The 25,551-nt window shown below is 30.4% G+C and overlaps 1 protein-coding gene across 1 annotated transcript in view; it reads left to right on the forward strand.

Annotated features, from left to right (window-relative positions):
* Nucleotides 1–501: 501 nt before the first annotated feature.
* The window catches only part of LOC119613791 (tau-tubulin kinase homolog Asator), a 195,965-nt gene continuing 170,915 nt past the window's right edge, over nt 502–25,551 (forward strand). The window contains exons 1-2 of the mRNA XM_037969852.1: nt 502–620; nt 768–926. Coding sequence (XP_037825780.1) covers nt 904–926 — 23 coding nt within the window. The 5' untranslated portion in view covers nt 502–620; nt 768–903. The remainder of the gene's footprint in view (nt 621–767; nt 927–25,551) is intronic.

The raw sequence follows: 25,551 nt of genomic DNA on the forward strand, positions 1-25,551 counted from the left end.
ATCGATCACAAAATAATCGATTTTTGGCAGCAATAATCGATTAACGATGGTCGATGTCTATTTAACACTCAATAATAAGATAAAAAATTCTGATAAATCCATGAACTAAAAACAAACTACACAAAAATATATACCAACTTTCACATTATAAATATACATATAAGCCAAATTTCACAATCTTTACATCAAAATTTTTGTAAATTTTAAAAATAACTACACCTTTTTAAAAAATCGAAGCATATCTAAGGTAAAAAAAACATCTTCGTTCTTATACGTTCATAGTTCTTTGCCGCTACTGTAGATGCTACATTTTCTTTTCTATTATTATACTAAAAGAATTTTGTAAATAGCCAGTGAGCAGGTCGTTTATGTTTAATTTTACTATATAATTAAAAATGTTTATTTTTTCTCTCTACTTTCCTGTATGTCTGTCTCTCCCTCTCTCTGTATGTATGAATGTATATGCCTGCATCAAGATAAAAATAAACATAGAGTCCAACACTCAAAATGATGATTAGCAAAGGTGTCAAATAAAAAAAAAAAACAAAAAAAAACTAAATTAATAAAAACATAAATAAAATATTTGAAATTTTCTATAAACAAGTGATATTATAAAAAGCGTATGTTGTATGAAATATATTAACGAAAAAAATAAATTAAAAATTCAATTTAAATTATTTAAAATAAATCATTGCATTCACTTTTTTAATTTGTTTTAGTTTTTTTACATTGAATATTTGTAGTGAAAATCATATTAAATTTTTTAGAAAAACTTATTAAGGAATATTGAAGTGTATGTATGTGTATGTCTTACGATCGTGTTTTATAACCATTTATCGATACCAACACTAGCAACTAGCAATAATATTCACCACCGATATTGAATTTCTCGTTTTTTACAAAATGCATTTATTAGAAAAGCCGAGGTAAGTTTAAACGATTAATATTTTCCAAATTGTAATACAGTTCACAGCAAGTTTCTATTTTCTTTTTACATCCATCATCATTGTTTAATTTGCCATATTGTGCACAAATAACAAAGAAACAATTTTTTTAAGTATATAGCGATACAAAAATTATGAAAAATTTTGTATTATTTGTTACTTAAATGTATACAAGTTGAACATTAATCTACATACATACATGAGTACTCACTAGTAAAGGCGATAAACGCTCCACAGTGGGACAGAAACTAAATATTTTGTAAATAGTTTAGAATTGCCACTACTAAAATTTGGTACTTTTTTGATATCTTACATTTTTTTAAGCAATTTTAAAATTTTTTTATAGAGATCTCTTTCCATACATAATGAATTTATCGATACTATTTCCATTTAAATATAATATGTACTTGATCAGTTCTTCAACATAATTTGTCATTTGTTTGACAACATTTATTTGTATGCTCTCATTTTGAGACAGACACTTGTTCTCTCAACAATTTTATAAAAATAAAGGTTGAACTCATCAAAATCTAATAATTTTAATCGTTTATATCTACAAATCTAATTACTGACCAATTAAAATAAAATGTTCTATTTTATTCCAATTTCCTAATTATCATGTAGTTTTGAAGGAAATGGCTTCATAACCTAAACAAAAAAAGGAGATGTACGAGACTTACATTTTTTAAGCAATTTTAAATGCCGGTAAATGCCGCTTAGATAAGTTATTCTAAAGTTGACGCTGTCATTCTTAGTTTATTTAATCATCCTCTCATATTTGAGCAATATTTGTCTATCGGAATTAATAATGGTAAATTTGAGGGATTATTTTGTCTTAGTACAAAGTCGAATTTTTTGTAATTTTAACTCATTTCAAAGATCATTTAATTGAGTCTCTGGCATAATAAAAACTTGTAAGGTCTGGACAAAATAACGGTTTTGTAGCAAGTAATAATACATAAATTTCACAATCGATTGTAGAAACAGGTTTTGATTTTAGCACACAAGAACAAATTTCTGGCTTAACTTACATTTTAGTCGGCATTGTCATAGAATCTAATTATTTTCATTACTAATTTTTGAAACGACATGTACAATATTCATAAACCAGAACCGGTTGTCTAAAAACCAACTGTCAGTTAAACTGTTTTTAATGGATGAAATTTTATTTAAATTTTTTAAAACAACAAGAAAATTTATACAAATTTTATTATATTTTTTCTGTTTTATTCCAATGTAGGCAAGCTTTACTATTTTCCAATATTTTATAGATAACACAAGGTTCAAACACATACAATACTTTTCGTCGAACCGCGACTGACAGCTCGTGTTTATTGTATATATTTACTAGCTATACCCAGTGTGCTTTGCTACCCTAAAAGGAATATGTATGAATAAATACCAGATTTATTATATGTTACATATGAAAGATGTCAAGCAAATTATTGCAAGTTCGCCAGTTTCTATCTATCGCCAATTTCTATCTATCTATAAAAAATTTGAATAATATAAGAGTTTCCAAGATGCACGAAATTTTGTATTTAACTCATATATGTTGTGCCAAGCCACCCATTGAAAGTCCACCCGTTATGCTCTAAATGTTCACATGAATTTCAAAGTTCTCCATGTAAAATTTGAAGATTCTAACTCTAATAGTTTCTCAGATATACGAATTTAATTTATGTGGGGGCTTCATGCTCCCCGGATGAAAGTCCGTCCTTTTTCGTCCAAAATATTCAGATGAATATTAAAATAATTTGTGCAAAATTTGAAGAATCTATTTCTATTAGTTTCCCAGTTAAACGAAATTTTGTATTTAATTCATATGGGAGGTACCAACTACCCCATTGGAAGTCCGCCCGTTATACTCTAAATGTTCAGATGAATGTCAAAGTTCTTCAAGTAAAATTTAAAGATTCTAGCTCTAATAGTTTCTCAGATATACGAATTTTTCTATTTTATTCATATGGGGGCTCTAAGCCCCCCAGATGAAGCTCCGCTCTTTTTTCCTTAAAAATGTTCAGATGAATATTAAAGTTCTTCGTGCAAAGTTTTAAGACTTCTATTAGTTTCTCAGATAAACGAATTTGTGTTTTTAATTAATATGGGAGGTGCCGCTCCCCTCATGGGTAGTCCGCCAATTTATTACTCAAAATGTTTACATGGATGTTAAAGTTCTTCGTGCTAAATTTTAAGAATTTAGTTCTATTAGTTTCCCAGATAAACGAATTTTTATATTTAATTTATATAGGAGATACCACGCCCCCTAGTGCTAGTCCGCCTACTTTTTGTCCTGCATGATCATATTGACACTAAAGTGGCTCCGACAAAATTTGAGGACTCTAACTGTTATATTATCTCAAATATACGGATTTTATATTTTCTTAATGTGGGCGTGGCTCATCGCCCACTTGAAACTTCGAAATAAAAAGTAGCCTATTACCTATTCCAGACATGTAGGAACACGCTGTGAAAATTTCAAGAAAATCGGTTCAGCCGTTTAGTAGTCTATAACGTTCAAACATACAAACATACAAACAAACACACATTCATTTTTATATATATAGATATGAGAACGTCATAATCCATAAGGCAAACTTGTGCATGAAGTACAAAAGTTGAAAAAATATTCAACTTAGGCGTACGAAAATGATGAGAAACAGGAAAGGAGAACAAAAACAAAACTGTGAAAATTATTGTTTGTCCTTTTGTTGTGTTTAATTGTCATTTGTGTGTGTGTGAAAAACAGAAATTTTAAATTATTGGTTAAATATTTTTTATATTAAACCATATTTAATTATTTGTTCATACATTGTAAACGCAACAATTGGACATTACTTATTTTACACTGTGTAGCTGTCAGTCGCAATTGGACGCAAAATATTGTATATTTTTGGGACTTAACTTCATAACCCCTAAAGAAGTTATGCACTTTTTTTGTATTTTACCATGATTTTATGTGTTCTTAACATGTCCATAGACAAATATTCATTCATTTAGTTATAAGTGGATTTAAAATGACTTAAAAAGCCAAATTCGATATGAGAGGTTTGGATGATTTTGTGATGTATAAAACAATGCGTTTGTTAAAAACGCTTTAAAGTTTTTAAAATTTTATTTAGAAATTATTGTACTAAAAGCTTTTAATGAATTTTCATATTTTTTCCAAAGAAATTATATAAAAGTTTGGTATACTAAGAAAGGTCCATGAGAGACGATTTCAATGGCATTCAATGTGTAACTGCAAAAGTAATCGAAATTTTAAAATTCTTCGGAGTATTTTCAGATTTCTTACATTTTAACACAGATGCATTTATTATAATTCGTTGTAACTAATGCATAATAATCCTCAATAAAAAGTACCGAAAAGTTTTTTTCCGTTTGTCAAAATTTAATCTAGATCGAATTTTATTTGCTGTTATCACATTGCAAAATAATATGAACAACAACATACAAACAACAAATACAAATAGATTTTTAGTTAAAATTGTGTTAATATTTTAGTTAAACTGAAAAATTTGATTTATAAGAAAACAAGTAGGAAAGCACAGTCGGGCATGGCCGACCATATGATACCCTACACCACTGAGTATGTTAAAAATGTGGATTATATTTAATAACAAAGCATTTGTTTACCTTAATTCCGAAATATTTTAACAATTTGTTGAAAAAAAATTATTTTCTAAAAGAGAGGTTATATGGGGGCAAGGGTAAATATGGGCCTATCCTTATAATTTTTGGTACATGGCTTTACGTTTACATTAGAGTTATGTATGCTGGATTTCATCGTGATACTAGTGTTTATTAGTGAATTATTGACCATCAAGTCATTTTCTGAAGGGGACTTTGTATGAGGGCTAGGGTCAAATAAAGTCCGATAATTACGAAAATCGGTAGTATTATTAAGACGTATATAGAACTAAGTTTTGCCGATTTTTGTAGAGATACTACAATATTTAACATAATTTTGAACTCAAAAGCCCTTTCCGGGGTAGGGTTGTATGGGGGCTAGGTGAAATAATGGACCGATTTCAACCATTTTCAATATGCTCGTTGGGATGAAAAACACGTATGGTCCAAATTTCAGCAAAATATCTTGAAAATTGCGACATGGACAGCCAGTCAGCCGGACAGACGGACGGACGGTCAGTAAGTGACTCTGAGTCGATCGGTATACTTTGAGGTGGGTGTAGGACCAATATTTTTGTGCATTACAAACATCAGCACAAACGTATAATACCCTCCCCACTATGGTTTTGTAGGGAATAATGAAATTATAAATTGTTATTTACCAATGTAAACGTAATAAAATTGAGCTTATACTGATATACATATAGTCGTTCCGTAATTATCTTCACGTATATTACAAAATCCAAAAAAATGAGTTAGGGTAATTTTTTGGGGTAAAATTTGAAGATCTATCGATCTAATCAATCCACAGGTTTCTATTTCTTGTGGTTTACGAGATATTCAGTAGCTATTTTATTGTATACCCACTTTTCTTAAAAATTTAATGTGTTATCTTAATGTATATGCCATTTTTGTGGATATACAACAAAAAATTTATGAAATTATTGAAATAAAAAAAGTTGTGTAAAAGATAAAAATACTGAAAATAGTCTACATATAACACCGACCGACACTCAAAATTAGATACGAACCAGATGATATAAGACTGAAACTAGAGATTATATGATGCTAAACTTCTTTCACAGTTTTTTTATTTCGTGATCCTATTTCCTTGTAAAAGGACTTTAAAAAAATTATAAATACTTCTGTTTACCCTACTTTGCAAAATTTGATGTCAAAATAACAAGAAGAGTTGGTAAATATTTTGTGCTATTTTTGTTTTATTCTGCCAGGATCAAAAATGCCTTCAAACTTTTTTCTGAAAAAATAATACTGAAAACCTAAATAGATATTAGAGGATAACAATTTTAAAAGACTTTTTTGACATCTTCTTATCCTGACAGTATAAAAAAAAATAATACAAAATATTTCCCAACTCTTCTTGTTCTTTTGACAACAAATGTGGCATTTTTATTTTTTATTTTTTTTTTGAAAAATTTACTTCTTTAAAACTTTGGAGTCCTTTAAAAAGGACACTGGATTGTATTAGAATTTTTTAAACAATATCAATTACAAAATGCAAATACAGATTTCGTATATAAACCCATCAAAAATATGGAAATGACTTGTACTTACTAAACAACATACTTTTCAATGACAACTACTCACCGTTTGCATTACTTAGAAAAAAATTAAATTTTTATGTAAAAAACATTATTTGACGCGCAATAAAATAGCTAAGCAGTGGTGCAGTGAGTAGAATATTTGACTAACAAACAGAAGTCATTGACTCGTATACTCGCTGGCTCTTTTTATTATTAAAAACAAAACATCTTCCTCAATAAGTACTTATTTAACTCCCTATTTGTAAGCGATGCGGTAAGTACTTGTCTCCAATGACACCACCGTATTAATATATTGAGTTAAAATGCTAATGAAAAGAGGTTTTATTAGCTTTTTAACTCATTACTTTTCAATGTAAGTTTTACTTGGGATGTTAGCTAAACATCTGCGTTTGAGAGAGAATGAACTTAAAAATGATGCATATTGTATTAGAATAAATAAAAATAAACATAAACATAATTAGTCTATATTAACTAAACGAATAAATACCAATTTTTGTTACTGCACGAATAACGGATATACGTAAAGATAACTTGAGAGAAAATACATTATGCAGTTTTTATAAGTACATTTTCACGCATATGCCACAAATTAAAAAAATAGTTCTCAAAAAGTGGTTTATACAACAAATTTGGGAAATTCTTCTTGAGCTAAAAATGACCATATCTTAAAAAATTTAGCCACATTTTTCGGCTCAATTTTTGTATATAAATTGTTGAAACTTTAACTTCAATTTTCAAAAAAATTTTCTGGAGATACGTGAAGATAACTTCGGGGCGACGATATATATTAAGTACGTTAGATAAATATAGCTAGCAAAATACGGGGAAGAAAAAAGGGTTTTAAATGTTTAAATAAAATACAAAACATATCGCATTTCGAAAAACTGAAAAAACCGTTTCGGTGCGATGATATAAGGTTTGTAATGTAATAAGTTCAGTTAATTACATTAAATAATTCTGTGTAAAAATTTAACAAATCTAAACATTTTCAGAAAAATTACCAATTTGTAATAATTTATGAGTCCTATACAAAATTGTGTTATGTCATTGAAATCGTCTCGCAAAGACCATTCATATGATACCAAATTTGCATGTGGCCTATTTGCCAGAAATATGAAAAAACAAGTAAGAGTGCTATATTCGGCTGTACCGAATCTTATATACCCTTCACCACAGTGTATTTAAAAAATATCAATTCTATAAAATTTTAATTTATTTCATTTTCCCGTTTATATCATTATTATAGCAATAGCAAAACGAACAACAACAACGCTAAACGAAATAAACACACAAAAAAACAAAATACACAAGGCAGTAAAACCAACAGACATCCAAACATACGAAACGAAATACACAAAAAAACAAAATACACAACGCAATGAAACCAACAGACATCCAAACATACGAAACTGAATACACCGAAAAACAAAAACAATATATACAAGGCAATGAAACATACGAAACGAAATACTCAAAAAAAAAGCAAAAACAAAATACACAAGGCAATGAAACCAACAGACATCCACACAATGTGTGGCACACATACGAAACTGAATGCACCAAGAAACAAAAACAATATACGCAAGGCAATGAAACACACAGCCATCCAAACATATGAAACGAAATACTCAATGAATAAGCAGTGTTGTTGTTGTTGCTTATATCAAAGCATGAAAAAAATTGTCTTTTTTATGAAATTTTCAGAGGTTGTCTCGGATTTTTGCTCATATCTCCGGTATTTATGGACCGATTTTGCTGATTTTAAATCGAGATCTTCTCGAAAGCATGTCTAACAGAATTATTGAAGATTCGGATCTCACCGATATCTGGGGTCCTTTAAAAACAGATTTCAACAAACACACAGACGGACAGACAGACGGACATAGCATAATCAACTCCGATACCTATAAGGATCCAGAATATATATACTTTATGGGGTCGGAAAATTATATTATAGAAATTACAAACGAAATGACAAACTTATATATACTCTTCTCACGAAGGTGAAGGGCATAAAAACAGAAAAACCTTAAAAAAGGATATTTTTATCCTATGATCCAGCTCACCATATATTGACGTCAGGACAAACATTTTGAGAATTGGTATCTTAGAATAAACTAAATTTTAATTTTCGGTGGCAACATCAGCAACTTTCATTTTGCGGCGAATTCATTAAATTTTTTATATATAGAGTTTGACAGCGTAGGTTTTGAGAGAGAATTTTTTTTATGGAGTATGAGAGCGTCGGGCTTAATTTCCATGGACAAAAAAAAACAATCAGCTGTTAAAATGACTTCACCTTATTAGTTTCGCCATGTTCGTAATTTAGCTAGTTGCTTTATTTCTATTCTGCTCTCACAGCGTAAAGATCATGGCGAAACTAATAAGGTGAAGTCATTTCAACAGCTGATTGTTTTTTTGTCCATGGAAATTTAGCCCGAAGTTGTCAAACTCAATATAAAAAAAAAATTCTCTTTCAAACCCGACGCTGTCAAACTACATATATAAAAAATTTCATGAATTCGCCGCAAAATGAAATGACTTCACCTTATAGTCTATTCGCCTTGGTAAAGATCGTGTGCGACTACTCTCACACATGAGTTGCCATTTGCAATAATTTATTTTTTATATAAAGTATTAAACTGTTATTATTTATTTAATAAGAAATAAATAACTATAAAAAGTATTAAAATTTACAGGTAATGGTAGCAAAAATATGTTTTTAAAGTATTTTACTATTTTTTTATAAACTAATAAAATATATACTTAAAAAAATTACATTACATTAAGAATTATAAAAATGGCATCTCTTACACTCATAATTTCAATAAGCAGGCGTGCCTCAAGGCTCAGTTAGTCTGAGAGTTCCGTAACGTTTCCGTTCTGTGTCGTTCCGTTAACTGTTTTTGTGTAGCTAGTATCTACGTAAGAACATAGCAGCTATTTTTAAGAATAAGCAAAAAAAAAAAGCAATTCTGATTTGTTGTGTCAAAAATCAGAGTTGATTTTCTTTCTTTGTTTTTAAAGATTAAGTAATATAAATTAATTAATATTGTTATATAATTATTATATAATTAATGTAATTATAAAAATAAAAACTTTTATTTTCCATGACCATGAACTTTTCTTTTTTTCTTATGCCATTTATGTTGAAAGTAATGTCAACTTTTATATTTTCTTTGACATATTTCAGAGCGTTTTCTCTCTTACTCATTCATTCATTTTAATTTTTTTTTTAATTTTAAACTTCATCACATTTAGTATGATAATTTTTTAATAAATATTTACTAATTTAAGAAGTACATTAATTTATATGTTTTATTTTAAAGTATTTCAATTAATCGTAATAATTAAAATTTTTTGATGTACATAATTTTTAACGCTTGTATTTATAAAAAAAATCTTATTTTGCTTTTAATGAACTCAATAGTTAAAGAACACTTTAGCTTAAAAAACCATTAATAAAATTGTGATATTCATAAACAAATAATAAACGTATATTAACTATTGTGCTGATTTATGTTTAAGTTGGCAGCACTGTACAATATGGCTGTCATTTTATGTGTTAGTGTTGCGTACAATTAGGATAAAATATTCGTTGATTCGGTTTTCTTAATTTCATATTTTTGTTTATAATAGATTTTTGACAATAAAAACAAACTTTTAAGAAAAATAAATATATATATGGCTTTAATAAATGTCTATTTAGTTCAGATGTATAAATATAACATATAATTTCTAATTATTATTAAAAGTATCCGAATAACGGATATTTTGCGACAAAATATGCATCACTATGACACATTTTCTTATTTTTACTTATTTTCCTTGTAATTTTTGATACATTTTTGCAAATATTGATAAATTTCTTTGATATTTGACTAATTTTAATGCCGGCGAATATATTTTGCATTAGTATAACACTAATCAATATAATTTACATGGTTGATTACTTTATGGCATTATATTTAACCAAACTTTGAAAAAGCCAAATCAAATGATTTTGTCCATCATTTGGTTGACAGACGGGCACTTCCAAATTGCCTAAAAATAGTGCTGGACAATTGGAATATTGTCAAATATTCATGCATTAATCCAATAATGCCTAGATTTGAGTTTTTTCCTCAAAATATAATCGTTTAAAAATTTTCTGGGATTTTATTTACAAATTTGTAAACGTTAAAATTAGAATTTTTAGATTTTATTTTAAAAGAAACCATAATTAGTTTTCGCAATCAACCTAAAATTACCGGAAAAATCTTTATCTGAGAAAAAAATTGTTAAAAATCAACTTATTGTTGGCTTAAAGAAGGGTCGAGCCTACAATAAAATTCTTCTAATTGTCAATGGTTTATTGAAGGTGTTTTAAGCTATTTCACGTTTATAAATACGATTTTCCTGAATTTTGCCTAAAATTGTTTAATAAACCTAAAATAAGTTTTTATAAATACAGCCGTAAAACTTTAACATCACTGTTTTATTCTTGTTTACATTTTTTCGTATTTTATGTCAGCTGTTTATAGCTGTCACTTAACGTTGTGGGTTGAATTCTATGTTCTACATGTTCATCCGCAACGTAACTTCAACTTTACGGCAAAACTAACCACTTACACAGGTTTTCGTAAGCCAAAAACGAATCAGCTGATTCATCACGGAACGGAACGTAGAGACCATAGCGAAACTAATAAGGTGAAGTCATTCCAATAGCTGATTTTTTTTTTTGTCTATGGAAATTTAGCCGAAGCTGTCAAACTCCATAAATAACAAATTTAATGAATTCTCCGCAAAATGAAACGACTTCACCTTATAATCTATTCGCCTTGGTAGAGGCCATGGCGATACTAATAAGGTGAAGCCATTTCAACAGCTGATTGTTTTTTTTTTGTCCATGGAAAATTAGCCTGAAGCAGTCGAACCCCATATAAAAAATGCTCTCTCAAAACCGACGCTTTCAAACTCCATATCAAGGCGAATAGACTATAAGGTGAAGTCCATGGCGAAAGTAATAAGGTGAAGTCATTTCAACACCTGATTAATTTTTTTGTCCATGGAAATTTAGCCCGAAGTTGTCAAACTCAATATAAATAAAATTCTCTCTCAAACCCGACGCTGTCAAACTACATATATAAAAAATTTCATGAATTCGCCGCAAAATAAAATTACTTCACCTTATAGTCTATTCGCGTCGGTGAAGTCATTTCATTTTGCGGCGAATTCATAAAATTTTTTATATATGTAGTTTGACCGCGTCGGGTTTGAGAGAGAATTTTTTTTATATTGAGTTTGACAACTTCGGGCTAAATTTCCATGAACAAAAAAACAATCAGCTGTTGAAATGACTTCACCTTATTAGTTTCGCCATGCTCCGCATATAAAAAATTTCATGAATTCGCCGCAAAATGAAATGATTTCCTTATATTTAACAGAAGTGTCCCACTTTTTTCCAATTTTTTTCACATTAAAGAAATAATGTAAATCAGACGACTAGATCTAAATTTATAAACATTTAAACTCTTAAAAATCCGTTCGGGCAATCAAATTTAAACAAAAACGTTAATTTTTTCAAAATAAAGTAGATTTTGTTTTTTATAATAAAAACCGGTTAACCAGTTTTTTATGAATTTGAAAAATATCAACCAGTTTTTTTCAAATTTCAACTATTCGAACTATTCGAAAACCGGTTTTTTGAAAATGTCGAATAATCTATCACCCTAGTAAACATTCAACATTTTACGAAGGGCATTTAAAAGAAAATTGAGAAAAAACCAGGGGGAAAAATTCAATGTAAAAGTGGACTAACAATTTGTTACTGGATTCCGTTCGCGAATTTTACAAAATAAGAGTGCCAAAAAATTACAGTCCGTTGATAGAGATTTTTACTGGATAATTTTTCTCCAGTAAAAGATATCAAACAAGGCGAGTTCACACAAGATGTCAAAAACAGTAAGTACTTCAAATTCATTTCTTGAAAATTTTTTCTGAAATTTGTATATTTTATAAAAAAGTAAAGATAAAAATATTAAAATTGTGAAGAAAATATATCCTTAACTGAATAATATTTGTTTCAAACAGAAAATTCTATTCCGGCAGATTAATTTGCAAATCTTAAGTATGTGCCTGAAAATTAATGTCGTTAAAAATTTTTTGGCAAAAATAATATTGAAAACCTAAATTCAAATTAAAGGATCAAAATTTTAAAATACATTTTTGACATCTTTATATCTTGACAGTATAAAATGAAAATATTACACAATATTTCCAACTCTTTTTGTTTTCTTGACATCAAATTTGGCATTGTTGGATCAGTATTTTAAAATATTTTTGAAAAATGTACTTTTTAAAACTTGAAGTCCTTTAAAAAGAACACAGAATCACGAAATGAAAAACTAAAAACGCAGTTTTCCTCGATTAAATTTATAGTTTCAGACGTATATCATCCGGTTCGTGTATAACGAATTATTTCTCTTTTTTGCGTTCCGGAACACGTTATCTACACAGTGTAAATATAAAATAATATTGTTTAATTTGTTAACATTTAATAGATTTTAAAATTAAGCCCAAACATAGAAGTTAGCTTGCTCCCACCAGGTAAGTACTTCATATGTGCTTCATTATATAAAGTATTTCGGAACATAATTTTTTTGTTAATCACGTTATCTACACAGCGTTAACACAAAATATAGATCAATATTGTTGAATATGTTAACATTTAATAGAAAAAAATATATATATTTATCTTAAATAAAATTTTTGGTTACATACTAATTATGACATTAGTTAAATAAAATTATATTTGTTTACGAAATGCTTGGTATTTTCAGATTTTTTTACATAAATAATTCAAAATACTAACGAAGTTTTTCTCTGTTTTAACGGAAATTTTTAATTATAAAAATGTAAACAATAACAAACTTTGACAGCCACGTAAACCAGGCGAATTAAGAAAAAATAAACAACTGATTGAATAACAACGCCAAGGCGAATTCATATAATAATTTTTTTCTTAATTCGCCTGGTTTACGTAGCTGTCAAAGTTTGTTATTGTTTTGAATTATTTATGTAAAAAATCTGAAAATACCAAGCATCTCGTAAACAAATATCATTTTATTTAAATAAGGGCATAATTGGTATGTATACAAATACACTCCTCGCCACTTGAATAGCACATATATCAACTTTTTTTCAAAGCTTATATTTTTGGATCAGGAATTTTTGGAAACTTGTTTTTCCCCCTCATTGTAATATTTTTTGTTCTGAAGAAAATGTGATATGAATGGTTGTCATATCTGTTATATTTGATTTTATATATTTTTTTTTGTAAATTAACCGAAAAAAGCTACTGCACAGTGGTATAGGAAAAAAAAAGAGGGAAATAATTCAGTAACTTCAAACGGTTAATCCGATTTTAATGAAATTTGGTATGCACAAAGAGAATGTGTTGTCGAGTTTAGGTTTTGAATTTGGACCTTATAGGCCAACCAGGGGCCCGGTGGGGGGTCCTCAAATTAGGACACCTCGGCTATGTTAAATTTTTAAAACGATCCTATTTCTTCATTTGAGTTCCGATTTAAAAAAAATTTCGTATATAGAATCTCCTCATCGAGCACTATAAAATAATAATAGCAGTAAATTATCTCTTATAGTTTAGGAGATATTCGCATTTTTTTTTTATTCGCTTAACAACAAGTTTATATATCAAGCAGTGAAAGAATTATGTAAAAATCATGACTGAGTCCAAAGTTATAGGCATTTTAATTTAAAAAATTAAAAAAAGGCGATTTTTTGCCATTTTTTTGGAAAAAAGCATCTTTTTCTTTTTAAGTTATCTAAAAAGTTTCTAGGAAGATGTATATAGAATTTATACTTTTTGGAAAGCTGACTTTACATAAAATACGATAAATGAAACAAATCCTAAAAATTTTTGATACCGAGTGGACCATGTCCATCCAAAAAAACCCTATTTTTTATGGAAAATTCAATTTTGAGCGAAAATTCTCAAATCGCATAGTCGATATCAAATAATAGTGACCTGTTTTATATGACCCAATATGTTCTTAATCATTTTGTAACGGGTTTCGATAACCCCGCCCCTGGTATGGATATAATAGGCAAAAAACCAAAAAATCCATTTTTTTGGGATTTTTTAAAACTTTTTTGGGAATTCCGGGATTTCTAATTAGAAAATTCGAAATTTTTATTTAATTTTTGATTTTGAGTAAAAAAATCTACCTAACTGTAAAATTTCATCAAAAATATTCATAAATAAAATTTTTATTGCAATTTGAAAAATTTGTATCTTCGCAAAAACTGAATAAAAAACATTTTTTAATTTTTTTTTAAAAAAAGTATTCCGCGAATTTTTTAATTTTCAAAAATTATATACAGTTTTGAAAAATAGACAAAATTACCTTTCCATTGATATATAACATGCCTACCTAATGTTTTTTAAGTTACAAAAACATCTTTTAGAAAATTTACCTAGTACTATTATTTTCAATATATTTTTTTAATATATGTAACAAATTTAAGAGTTAACCTTATGGATGAAAATAATAGTACTAGGTAAATTCTCTAAAAGATGTTGAGTTTTCCCTAATTAATTTTTTATAGTGCTCGATGAGGAGATTCTATATACGAATTTTTTTTAAATCGGAACTCAAATGAAGAAATAGGATGGTTTTAAAAATTTAACATAGCCGAGGTGTCCTAATTTGAGGACCCCCCGCCGGGCCCCTGGTTGGCCTATAGGGTCCAAATTCAAAACCTAAACTCGACAACACCTTCTCTTTGTGCATACCAAATTTCATTAAAATCGGATTAACCGTTTAGAAGTTACCAAATTATTTCCCTCTTTTTTTTTCCTATACCACTGTGTGGCGGCAGCTGACTTCTACGTTATGGCTTAATTTTGAAATCTATTAAATGTTAACAAATTAAACAATATTGTTTTATATATACACTATGTATATAAAGAGATTAACTTAAATAAGTCTGTTCCGGAACTCTTTATATAACAAAACCCACATGAGGTATTTACCCGTCCGGCGGCTGCTACATTATGGCCAAATATTGAAAATTACTCCGCCGGAGTAGAATTATCCATTCGCAACAAATATTCATTCATTCGTAATATAATATTTTCATGAATATGTTCTTTTTTATGTTTATTTTTCACAAAAAAATTAAGTTTTACTTAACTTCAGGCACTCACTTAAATTTTGCAATTTAATCTACCGGAATAGAATTTTTCGTTTGAAACAAACATTATTCAATTCAGAATATATTTTCCTCACAAATTTTAATATCTTTATCTTTATTTTTTAATAAAATATAAACTTTTTACAAAAATTTTTCATCAAATGAATTCGCCGTACTTATGGTTTTTGACACCTACGTAAACCAAATGCAAAAACAAAATACATGTAAAATGTTGTTGTTGCAGAACTGCCACCACTTTATCTGAATTCGCCTTGAACAACACCTTATGTGAATTCGCCTTGATATCAAACATACACATGTGCACAATTGGGTTCTATATATGGCGAAACTAATAAGGTGAAGTCATTTTAAGAGCTGAGTTGAAACAAAAAGTCGACTTTTTACGATTCTTGAAAAGTCTATTTTTCGCTTTACAAATCTGGCAAGTCTACTCTAATTAGGGTTGCCAGATTCCGATTCGCAAAAAGCTTTAAAAAGCTGGACATAAAAAAATACTGAGAAAATGCTAATTTTGGTTTTGTGTAAATAATTTCACAGTGATACACCAAAAAAATACAGGGGTTCTCATATACCAATTCCGTTTTGTTATAGTCCACAGAGTATGAATATATTTTTAGTTTTCCCGATCACTTCGTTAACTTACTCTTTAGAGCAAAAGATGTGAAAAAGCTCCATTTTTGAAGTTTTAAATTTTAAAAATCATAAATACGTAAGCTGTACGTAAAGAAATTGACTATCGCTCGCAATAATAGGTCTTTTTGCGTACTTTCCTGCAAGAAATATACAGTAACTTTATGATAGAGAGTAATTTTTAATTTACTCTCAATCAAAAAAATATCCAAAAAAATACGCGAAATCCCATTTTTTGGTTATAAACAAAGATTACTAATGCCCTTTTGCTGAAATCTCAATAGCTAACAAAACACTAAAAAACAAATAATTGTAACTTTGATTTTTCCTATAAATAAATGGATATTTAAAGTTAACAAAACATGTAGTATCATTAAAAATATATTATTGTTTTAAAACTTCATGATACAAACATATTATTAAAATAAAAATTTACACAAAATCGCTAAGAGAAAGACAAACTAAATTGTTTTAAAAACGCTAGATTGACAATATTTATTATGATTTTTCATGACAAATAAACTCTTTTAAAAACTAATTTATGATAAATAAAATTAAAATAAATATAATTACAAATAATTTTTTAATATTCGTGTGTTATTAATTTATATATTTCTTTCAAAAAATTTTAAATTTACCAAATTTTTAATTTCTTTGGTTTGTTTACATATTCATAAATCAAACATATGTTGTGAATATAAGTTGGATATTTTTTACTGGGGAGAAATATTCAGTAAAATCAAAAAATTCTCTATCAACGAACTGTAATTTTTACCGCTCTCTTACTCTCTCGTTGCAAGTTTTCGAAAGTACGCGAACGGAATCCTATAACAATTGTTGCAAATTGTTACAAATTATCGAGTACGCGAACAGACCTAATATTTATTACGACATCAGCTGTTCAAGTGTTGAGACATGATGATAGAAGAGGGAAATCATAACATAGTTGTATAACAAATGTACAATCAGTGTTGGATAACATGATTTGACAAAGATAACATAAAAACAAGTAAGAAAGTATAGTCGGGCGTGGCCGACCATATGATACCCTACACCAGTTATGAATATTAAATGTAATTTATTTTTCATAATAAACCATTTATCTTCAATATTCCCTTGTTCCGATACATTTAAGCAATTTATGGATGAAAAACTAATTTTCTTAATTTGGGACTTTCAAGTAATTTTCTGAAGGGGACTTTGTATGGGAGCTAGGGTCAAATGGGGCCCGATCTTTATGAAATTTGGCAGGGTCATCAAGACTTCTATAAAACTTAGTTGTGCCGTATTTTATATATATATCTGTATATTTAACATAATTATGAGTTCAGAAGCCCTTTTCGGGGGGTTCTGTTCTATGGCGGCTAGGTGAAATAATGGACCGATTTTAACCATTTTCAATAGGCTTCGTTCTTGGGTCAAATAAAACGTGCGTGCCAACTTTCATCTAATTATCTTGAAAATTGCGACCTGTACCTTGCGCACAAGGTTTACATGGACAGCCAGCCAGACGGACGGACGGACATAGCTTAATCGACTCAGAAAACGATTCTAAGCCGATTGGTATACTTTAAGGTAGGATGAATATTTTTGTATGTTACAAACATCAGCACAAATCCAATATACAATATAATTATTGCAGTGTACTAAAAATATTTTATTTAGCTGGACAAATTAAATTTTAGCTTGAAACTGGACAAGCATCAAAAAAGCTAGACAATCCAGCCAAGTCCAGCCAGGCTGGCAACCCTAACTCTAATGTATACATCCTAATATCTATCTATATATATAAAATTCTGACTGATTCATCATCGCACAGCCTAAACGGTTAAAGCTAAAGTGCTGAAATTTGGACAGGAGGTTGGTCTCCCACCAGACGGATCCACTAAGATGGGATTTTTGGAAATTCGAATGTTTAGGGGGTAAAAAAGGGTAAAAACGGGTAAATTCGGTAACCTCATATCTCCTAAACTAGCCAAGATACAAAAACAGTTTAAAGCATATCGTCGTTCATTTAAAAAATTATTGGACAGGTGTCTGGTACTTTTTTAAAATTCGGCCCCTTTAGGGAATAAACGGGTAAAAACTGTATTTTGGTACTTTCTTCGCATCCCATGTATCTTTTAAACCAGTGAACGTTCAAAAAATATTTTTGACTCCTTCATAACTTAACTAAAAAATAAAAATATAAATTTAGTACTTTTTGGATATTCGTTCGTTTAAGGGGTTAAAATTGTACCTATTTTTGGTACTTTTTTCATAAAACATTGTTTTTGGTTTATTAACTTATACATATGAATACATAATAACGGGCTCCCACTACGATGTTGCAACTTTTTGGAATAGAATTTTTATTTCGTTAATGGGGAGAAAAAAAGTACCAAAAGGGGTAAAAACGGGAAATTTGATTTTATTCAAACACAATGATCCAATTTAGATAAAATTTTTAAACTTAGAAACACTAAATACCTAATGGGATGTTATTTGGAACCCCGGTACCAAGTGTTATTTTTTGGTACTTTTTCATTCTCCAACTGGTACTTTTTGAGTTTTCTATGATATTGAAATCGAAACATGAAATTAATAATAAAGGGACTTTTCGCTACTTTTTCGTTCTACACAGGTACTTTTTTGAGTTTTCTTTAAAATTAACCCTAGAAACATTAATTAAGCAGAATCTATAAAAGGGGACTTTTTCGTACTTTTTCGTCCTTCGACTGGTACTTTTTGAGTTTTCTATAAAATTTAACTTAGAAACATGAAATTAATCATGTAGAGCCTGGAGTAAATTAGAATCTATAAAAGGGGACTTATTGGTACTTTATCGTAATTTGATTGGTACTTTTTTGAGTTTTCTATTAAATTGAACCTAGAAACATGAAAATAAGCATGTAGAGCCCGTAGTAAATGATAATCTATAAAAGGGGACTTTTTGGTACTTTTTCGTTCTTCAAAAGGTACTCTATAAATTTTCTATAATATTGAACCTAGAAACTTTAAATTATGCATGTAGAGCCCGGATTAAGTGAGAACCTATAAAAGGGAACTTTTTGGTACTTTTTCGTTCTTCAAAAGGTACTTTTTGAATTTTCTATAATATTGAACCTAGAAACATGAACTTAAACATGTAGAGCCCGGATTAAGTGAGGACCTACAAAAGGGGACTTTTTGGTACTTTTTCGTTCTTCAAAAGGTACTTTTTGAATTTTCTATAATATTGAACCTAGAAACATGAAATTAAGTACGTAGAGCCCGGAGTAAGTGAGAAATTATAAAAGAGGACTTTTTGGTAATTTTTCGTTCTTCAAAAGGTACTTTTTGTGTTTTTTATAACATGAAATTAACCATGTGGAGCCCGGAGTTAATGAGAATCTATAAAAGGGGACCCTTTGGTAATTTTTCGTTCTTCAACTGGTACTTTTTGAATTTTCTATAATATTGAACTTAGGAACATGAAATTAAATAAAAGAGGTCTTTTGTTATTTTTTCGTTAACGGAATGTTATACATCGTTTGAAAGCTTTTCAAAAGTCCTTTCAAATGATATAAATGATAATAAGTAAATTTGAGTGGATAATGTGGAAGATATTCTACATTATATTATAAGTCATTCCCCAGCAACCAACGGATATTATCAAACTAACTGAAATCTTTTGGTGTAATTTTCGCTATTACTTCCACACTGGCAACTTTAGTACTTGTGCACGGCTAAGGCTCGTCGGGCTTGGGCGGTGGTACGTTGGAGTAATAGCGAAAACGATAAAATGTAAATTTTGTATCTGTGTATCTGAAAAACAAAATTAACCTGCTGTTTCATTCCCGTAGGACAAGGTGTTATTGTCTACTGTTAGTTTACCCTCCCCTAATCCATGGTAGCTATTGAAATTCTAAAAACTACCCCTTAAATGTATCACCACTCGATACCTACCTTTATAGCCGGTTTAACTTTTTTGCAAAACATATTTAAGTTCAAATTAAGTTCAAGTATATATTCAATTACTTTCATGGATTCTAAACATTTTACAAATCTGGTGACTTAAGCCATTAGGCTAACAAAACTATTCCCTAAGTTCGAACTGTTACAAAATTTGATGGATATATTGATTTAAAATTATTATAATAATTTTTAAATGTACTTAAATATAGTTACAGAATAATATAATAGTATAATATTGTTTAATTTTCATAAAATTGACATATTTTGGGACTTAAGTATCAAATGACCATAATTTTAGGTTTGAAATTAATAAAGGGTCTCTACTGTTAGCAATAATTTCCGACAACAAACAAAATTTAGTCCTTTCAAGTTTAAAATTTAGATTAATCTTAGGTAAATGAAATTTTTCTTAATTATTGACAATCAATTGCTTAAATGTTTATGTATGTTTTTTTATGTCGTAAATCAGGTTAAGAGAATCAGGTAAATGTTTAATGTAAATTACTAAGTCTAATCAGGTAATCTAAATATCAAGTAAATTTTTAAAATATGTATATCAAGAGTTAAGTTTTTATAGATTTTTAACAAAATTCACGTGTTAGAGGCTAAAACTTTTCGTAAACATTCTTAAAAATGCGTAAAATCTTAAGAGTCTAATCAGGAGTAAGTTAATTAAATTTGGAAGGGGTTATTGGCCGAAAAAGCTCCAAATCGAGCTTAGTTTAATTAAAAGCTGCTAGATGCCTCAGCTACCTTGTAGTTTCTTTAAAACTTTTCTAGGATGAGGTCCTCCCTCGTCCAAAAGTCGTAATAAATCCACTACAGACTCACGTTTGGCGATGCATGCCCAAAACATGCGTAGTAAAAAAAGTTTTTTAAAGATAAAAACTGACAAAAAAACTGATTTGAACATGAGGAGTCAATGTTGTTGTAGATACAAATCAGGGCTATTATAGATAATGTAGATTGTATGTGGTGTAAATTGTAGACTATGATGAAAACTATTGTAGATAATGCGGTATATTGTAGATCTTAATTTTGGTTGGTTATGTAGACCATTGGTGGCCAGAAAGAGAATTTTTAAAATGCATATGTTGTAGTGTAAAATATGAAAGAGAACATAAATTAAAATATGTGTGCTTTGCACTGAAAAAAATTATATGTTTATTCATATTATTTGTATTATAAACAGTGTTGCCACAACAAAATTTTTTTTCTAACCAAAATTCGAATAAAAAATAACCATATTCCTTGCATTTGTTTACCTGCCTTTCGATTCTCCGACACTACCACCAACGTCGGATCTGATGAAACTGGTTGAAGAGGCACAAAGGAAAAATAAGAAAATTGTAATAGGTTGTGATGCCAAGACCGCAGTATACTGGGATGAGTATCGTAATAAACTTGGTGAATATAAGAAAATCGTTCGAATAGCCAAACGAGACTCCAGGAAACTTTTCTGTGAACAGGTAAATGACGTATCGAAGATAAAAAAAATCCTTTCTAAAACTCATGTCCAACCGGAATCTATGATCGATGACACGGGCAGGAGGCTTGAGGATATGGAGGAGACAATGAAACTCCTAATAGACTCTCATTTCCCACACGGTATATCGAATAACATAGATGAACAGATATTGGAGGAAGGGGAGGGTAACATGGAAATAGTTATTACAACTGACATGGTTAAAGGGGCAATCAAGAGCTTTGCTCCCTATAAAGCTGCAGGGCCGGATGGAATTTTCCCGGCACTTTTGCAGATGGAGGCGGGGCTGGTTTCCGTACATCTGTCACAGATATTCACTGCATGCTTAAAATTGGCATATACCCCAGTTAAATGGCAGGATGCAAGGGTAATATTTATACCCAAACCAGGGAAACCTAGCTATGCGACACCTAAGTCCTATCGACCGATAAGTCTTACGTCCTTCCTACTTAAAACCTTGGAACGGATAGTCGATAACATGGTTAAAAGCAGTATACCATACAAAGACCTTAAATATAATCAGCATGCTTATGTAAAGGGACGATCGGTGGAAACCGCTTTAAACGAAGTCGTCCACTACAAAGGTGAATCTTTCGATAGCAAACTGTATACACTGGCGGTATGCATTGACATCGAAGGCGCTTTCAACAACGTGCACACTGATACCCTTATCCAATCCCTAGACCAGTTTTATGTTGACCGGGTGCTCCGTAACTGGATCAACTACATGCTAAGGAACAGATGGATAAGCTGCGAGATGTACGATATAACTATCAGGAAAAAGGTATTTCGCGGTATACCACAGGGTAGCATTTTGTCAACTTTACTCTGGGTTACCACGATTAATAGCCTCCTAAGGACCCTAACCGAGAAAGGTCTTAGACCTGTCTGCTATGCAGATGATGTCGTAATACTTTTAAAGGGAAAGGATCCAAATTACTTGCGTAGAAGAGCTGAGGAGGCTCTGAATACGGCCTTGAGCTGGGCTCAACCGAGAGGCCTCAATGTTAACCCGGCGAAGACGGTAATCTGTCTTTTCACAAGAAAGACGAAAATTTCTACATATACTGAACCTTGCTTCCTGGGCAAGAAGATACCGGTGACAGACAAAGTTAAGTACTTAGGTGTAATCCTCGACCGGAAATTAAAATGGAAACACCACATAGAGGATAGGATCAACAATGTACATCGGTGCTGGGCGATATGTAGGAGAACTATAGGCATGAAATGGGATCTTAGTCCTACTATGACAAATTGGCTTTATAAAAGTGTAATTAGACCAATTCTAGCTTATGCTTCAATAATCTGGTGGACTGCTTTGGACAAAAAGTGTAATATCAAACTACTACAGGGAGTTCAGCGTACATGCTGCTTTTGTATAAGTGGTGCCATATGTACTACTTCAACCAAGGCTCTGGAAACGTTGCTAGATATTCCACCCATTGAAACATATATAAGATAAGAGGCGGCGCTTACAGCCTTTACTTTACAGCTCTTTACTTTAGGCGAACTGGCCAAAAACGGTTATAGGACACGTCATCAATGTATACTGGACACATTGGAAGGTTATACACATTCATCGGACGTGCCTGATCGCATACCAGACACAGAATATGTCGGAAACTTTGAAATGCTAATCCCAGATAGAATGTCTTGGTCAAGCGGAACTTTGGAGCAAATACCAGTAGGAATCCGTTGCTACACGGATGGCTCTAAATTAGGGGACAAAGTGGGCTTGGGGTTCTATATTGAAGACCCAGAAACAGAAATATACCACCGTTTACCTAATCATAACACAAGCTTCCAGGCAGAAGTAAGAGCAATAACGGAATGTATAAATTGGATTAGAATAAATATGGCGCCCACAGGGCTTAATATATTTACCGACAGCCAGAAGGCAATTAGGGCGATATCAGGTGATAGAATTAAATCTAAGACCGTATTGGATTGTAAGAAAGCTGTAACAGAATACTCTCCCGGAGGTAAGGTTTACATCATATGGGTACCAGGCCACTCGGGAATAGTCGGCAACGAAAGGGCGAATGTAATAGCTTTAAAGGGAAGGGAGCTCGATGTAGTTAACCTGACAAACGCAAAACCATTCGACGCAACAAAAGCTCGATGAGAGAATCCCATAAGGCCTCTTGGAATAATGAAACGGTGGGTAGAACCACAAAGATTCTATGGGGTGACCCTGAAGAGAGCAAGACGAGAAATCTACTCAAAATGATCAAGTCTGAGGTTAGTATGATGGTACGTATTCTGAGTGGACACACAGGATTACGTGCACATCTATACAAAATTGGACGTGCGGATTCAGACGAATGTAGAGCATGTGGAGAGGACAGTGAAACTCTGGAGCACTTTCTTTGCCACTGTCAGGCATTCGTCGAAGTTAGATCCAAGTATCTTGGAAGTGATGTTATTCCGGAAATAACATTCTTAACCAACACTGATTGGAAGATTCTTAGGAATTACGCCCAGGAAACTGAGTTTCTGAACATGGAAAAATAAGACATTCAGTGAACAATATTTTTTTCATGAATTGGAGCGCACAACAGGCCCGATAGTGGCCTAGGTGTATTTCTTCAGATTTGATGTAGTATACATCCTCCTATCAAACCTAACCTAATCTAACCTAAACAAAATTATTTTTATTTGTTTCATGTTTACATTTGGACATTAAAATAACAAATTCATTTTCTGAAGTGGAACTATGTTAAATTTCGTCGCTAAACTGGTATTATGAAGACAGTTATGAGCGTTAAAGTAATTTTCTGTACGGGATCTTATATGAGACGTATGGTCAATTATGGACCAATTCTCATAAAATCTGACAGAGATATTTTAGTTCCTTTAAAAACCAACAGACATCCAAACATACGAAACGAAATACAGAAAAAAACAAAAACTAAATACACAACGCAATGAAACCAACAGACATCCAAACATACGAAATTCAATACACTAAGAAAACAAAAACAATATACAATGAAACACACAGCCATCCAAACATACGAAACGAAATACTCAAAAAAACAAAAACAAAATACAAAGGCAATGAATAAGCAGTGTTGTTGTTGTTTATTTTTTAAGAAAGTTTTCAGAGGTTGTCTCGAATTTTTGCTTATATCTCCGTTGTTTATGAACGGATTTTGCTGATAGGAAACTTCTCGAAAGCATGTCTGATAGAATTATTGAAAATTTGGATCCCGAAGATATCTGGGGTTTTCAGAAAACTGATTTCAACAGACAGACGGACATGGCTTAATCGACTCCGCTATATATAAGGATTCAGAATAATACTTTCCGTTATTCATTTATAATCCTAATAATATGAATAACACATATAAGTACAAACATGTAATTTTTATACCCTTCACCTTCGTGAGAAGGGTATATGTATATAAGTTTGCCATTCCGTTTGTAATTTCCAAAATATAACTTTCCGACCCCATAAAGTATATAGTATGTATGTATGTATTAGGGTGATCGACTCGATTTTTCAACCGGTTTTAAAACCGGTTTTTTCTGCTTTACCAGTGTCGGTTTTTTCTTAATGTTGATTTTTCGAATATCGAATAACCCGGTTTTTTCACTTTTTAAAAACCGGTTTCGAATACTTTTATTTCCTTTGTATTCAAAGATTATTTAAATGAAATTTTTAAGTAAATAATAATACAGCTAAATTTTAAAAATATTTGAGTCGAGGAACTAGCGTATATTTTTCTAAAGCTCCTTTGGTTAAACTTTTTTGATTTTCCTAATTAATTAAAAAAATTTATTTGTAAAATTGATAACTGTTTGATAAAATTTTATCAATCTTAAGATTATATTCCAATTACAATAATTAATTTACGGCTGAAATTTTATGGAAGTGTTGGAATGTCTATGCAAATTTCATAAACAGGGCTTTTAAAATAAGCTAGGATTACATAGTACCTTATGTTTAACAGAAGTGTCCCACTTTTTTCCTAATTTTTATACCCACCATCAAAAAAGATGGGGGGTATATTGATTTTGTCATTCCGTTTGTAACACATCGAAATATTGGTCATAGACCCATAAAAGTATATATATTCCGGGTCCTTATTAAATTCTAAGACGATCTAGCCATGTCCGTCCGTCTGTCTGTTGAAAT

The sequence above is a fragment of the Lucilia sericata genome, unplaced genomic scaffold (assembly GCF_015586225.1).
Source record: "Lucilia sericata isolate MDLA Ls3-8-SP2 unplaced genomic scaffold, ASM1558622v1 Contig000040F_arrow, whole genome shotgun sequence".
In the NCBI taxonomy this organism is placed as follows: Eukaryota; Metazoa; Arthropoda; class Insecta; order Diptera; family Calliphoridae; genus Lucilia; species Lucilia sericata.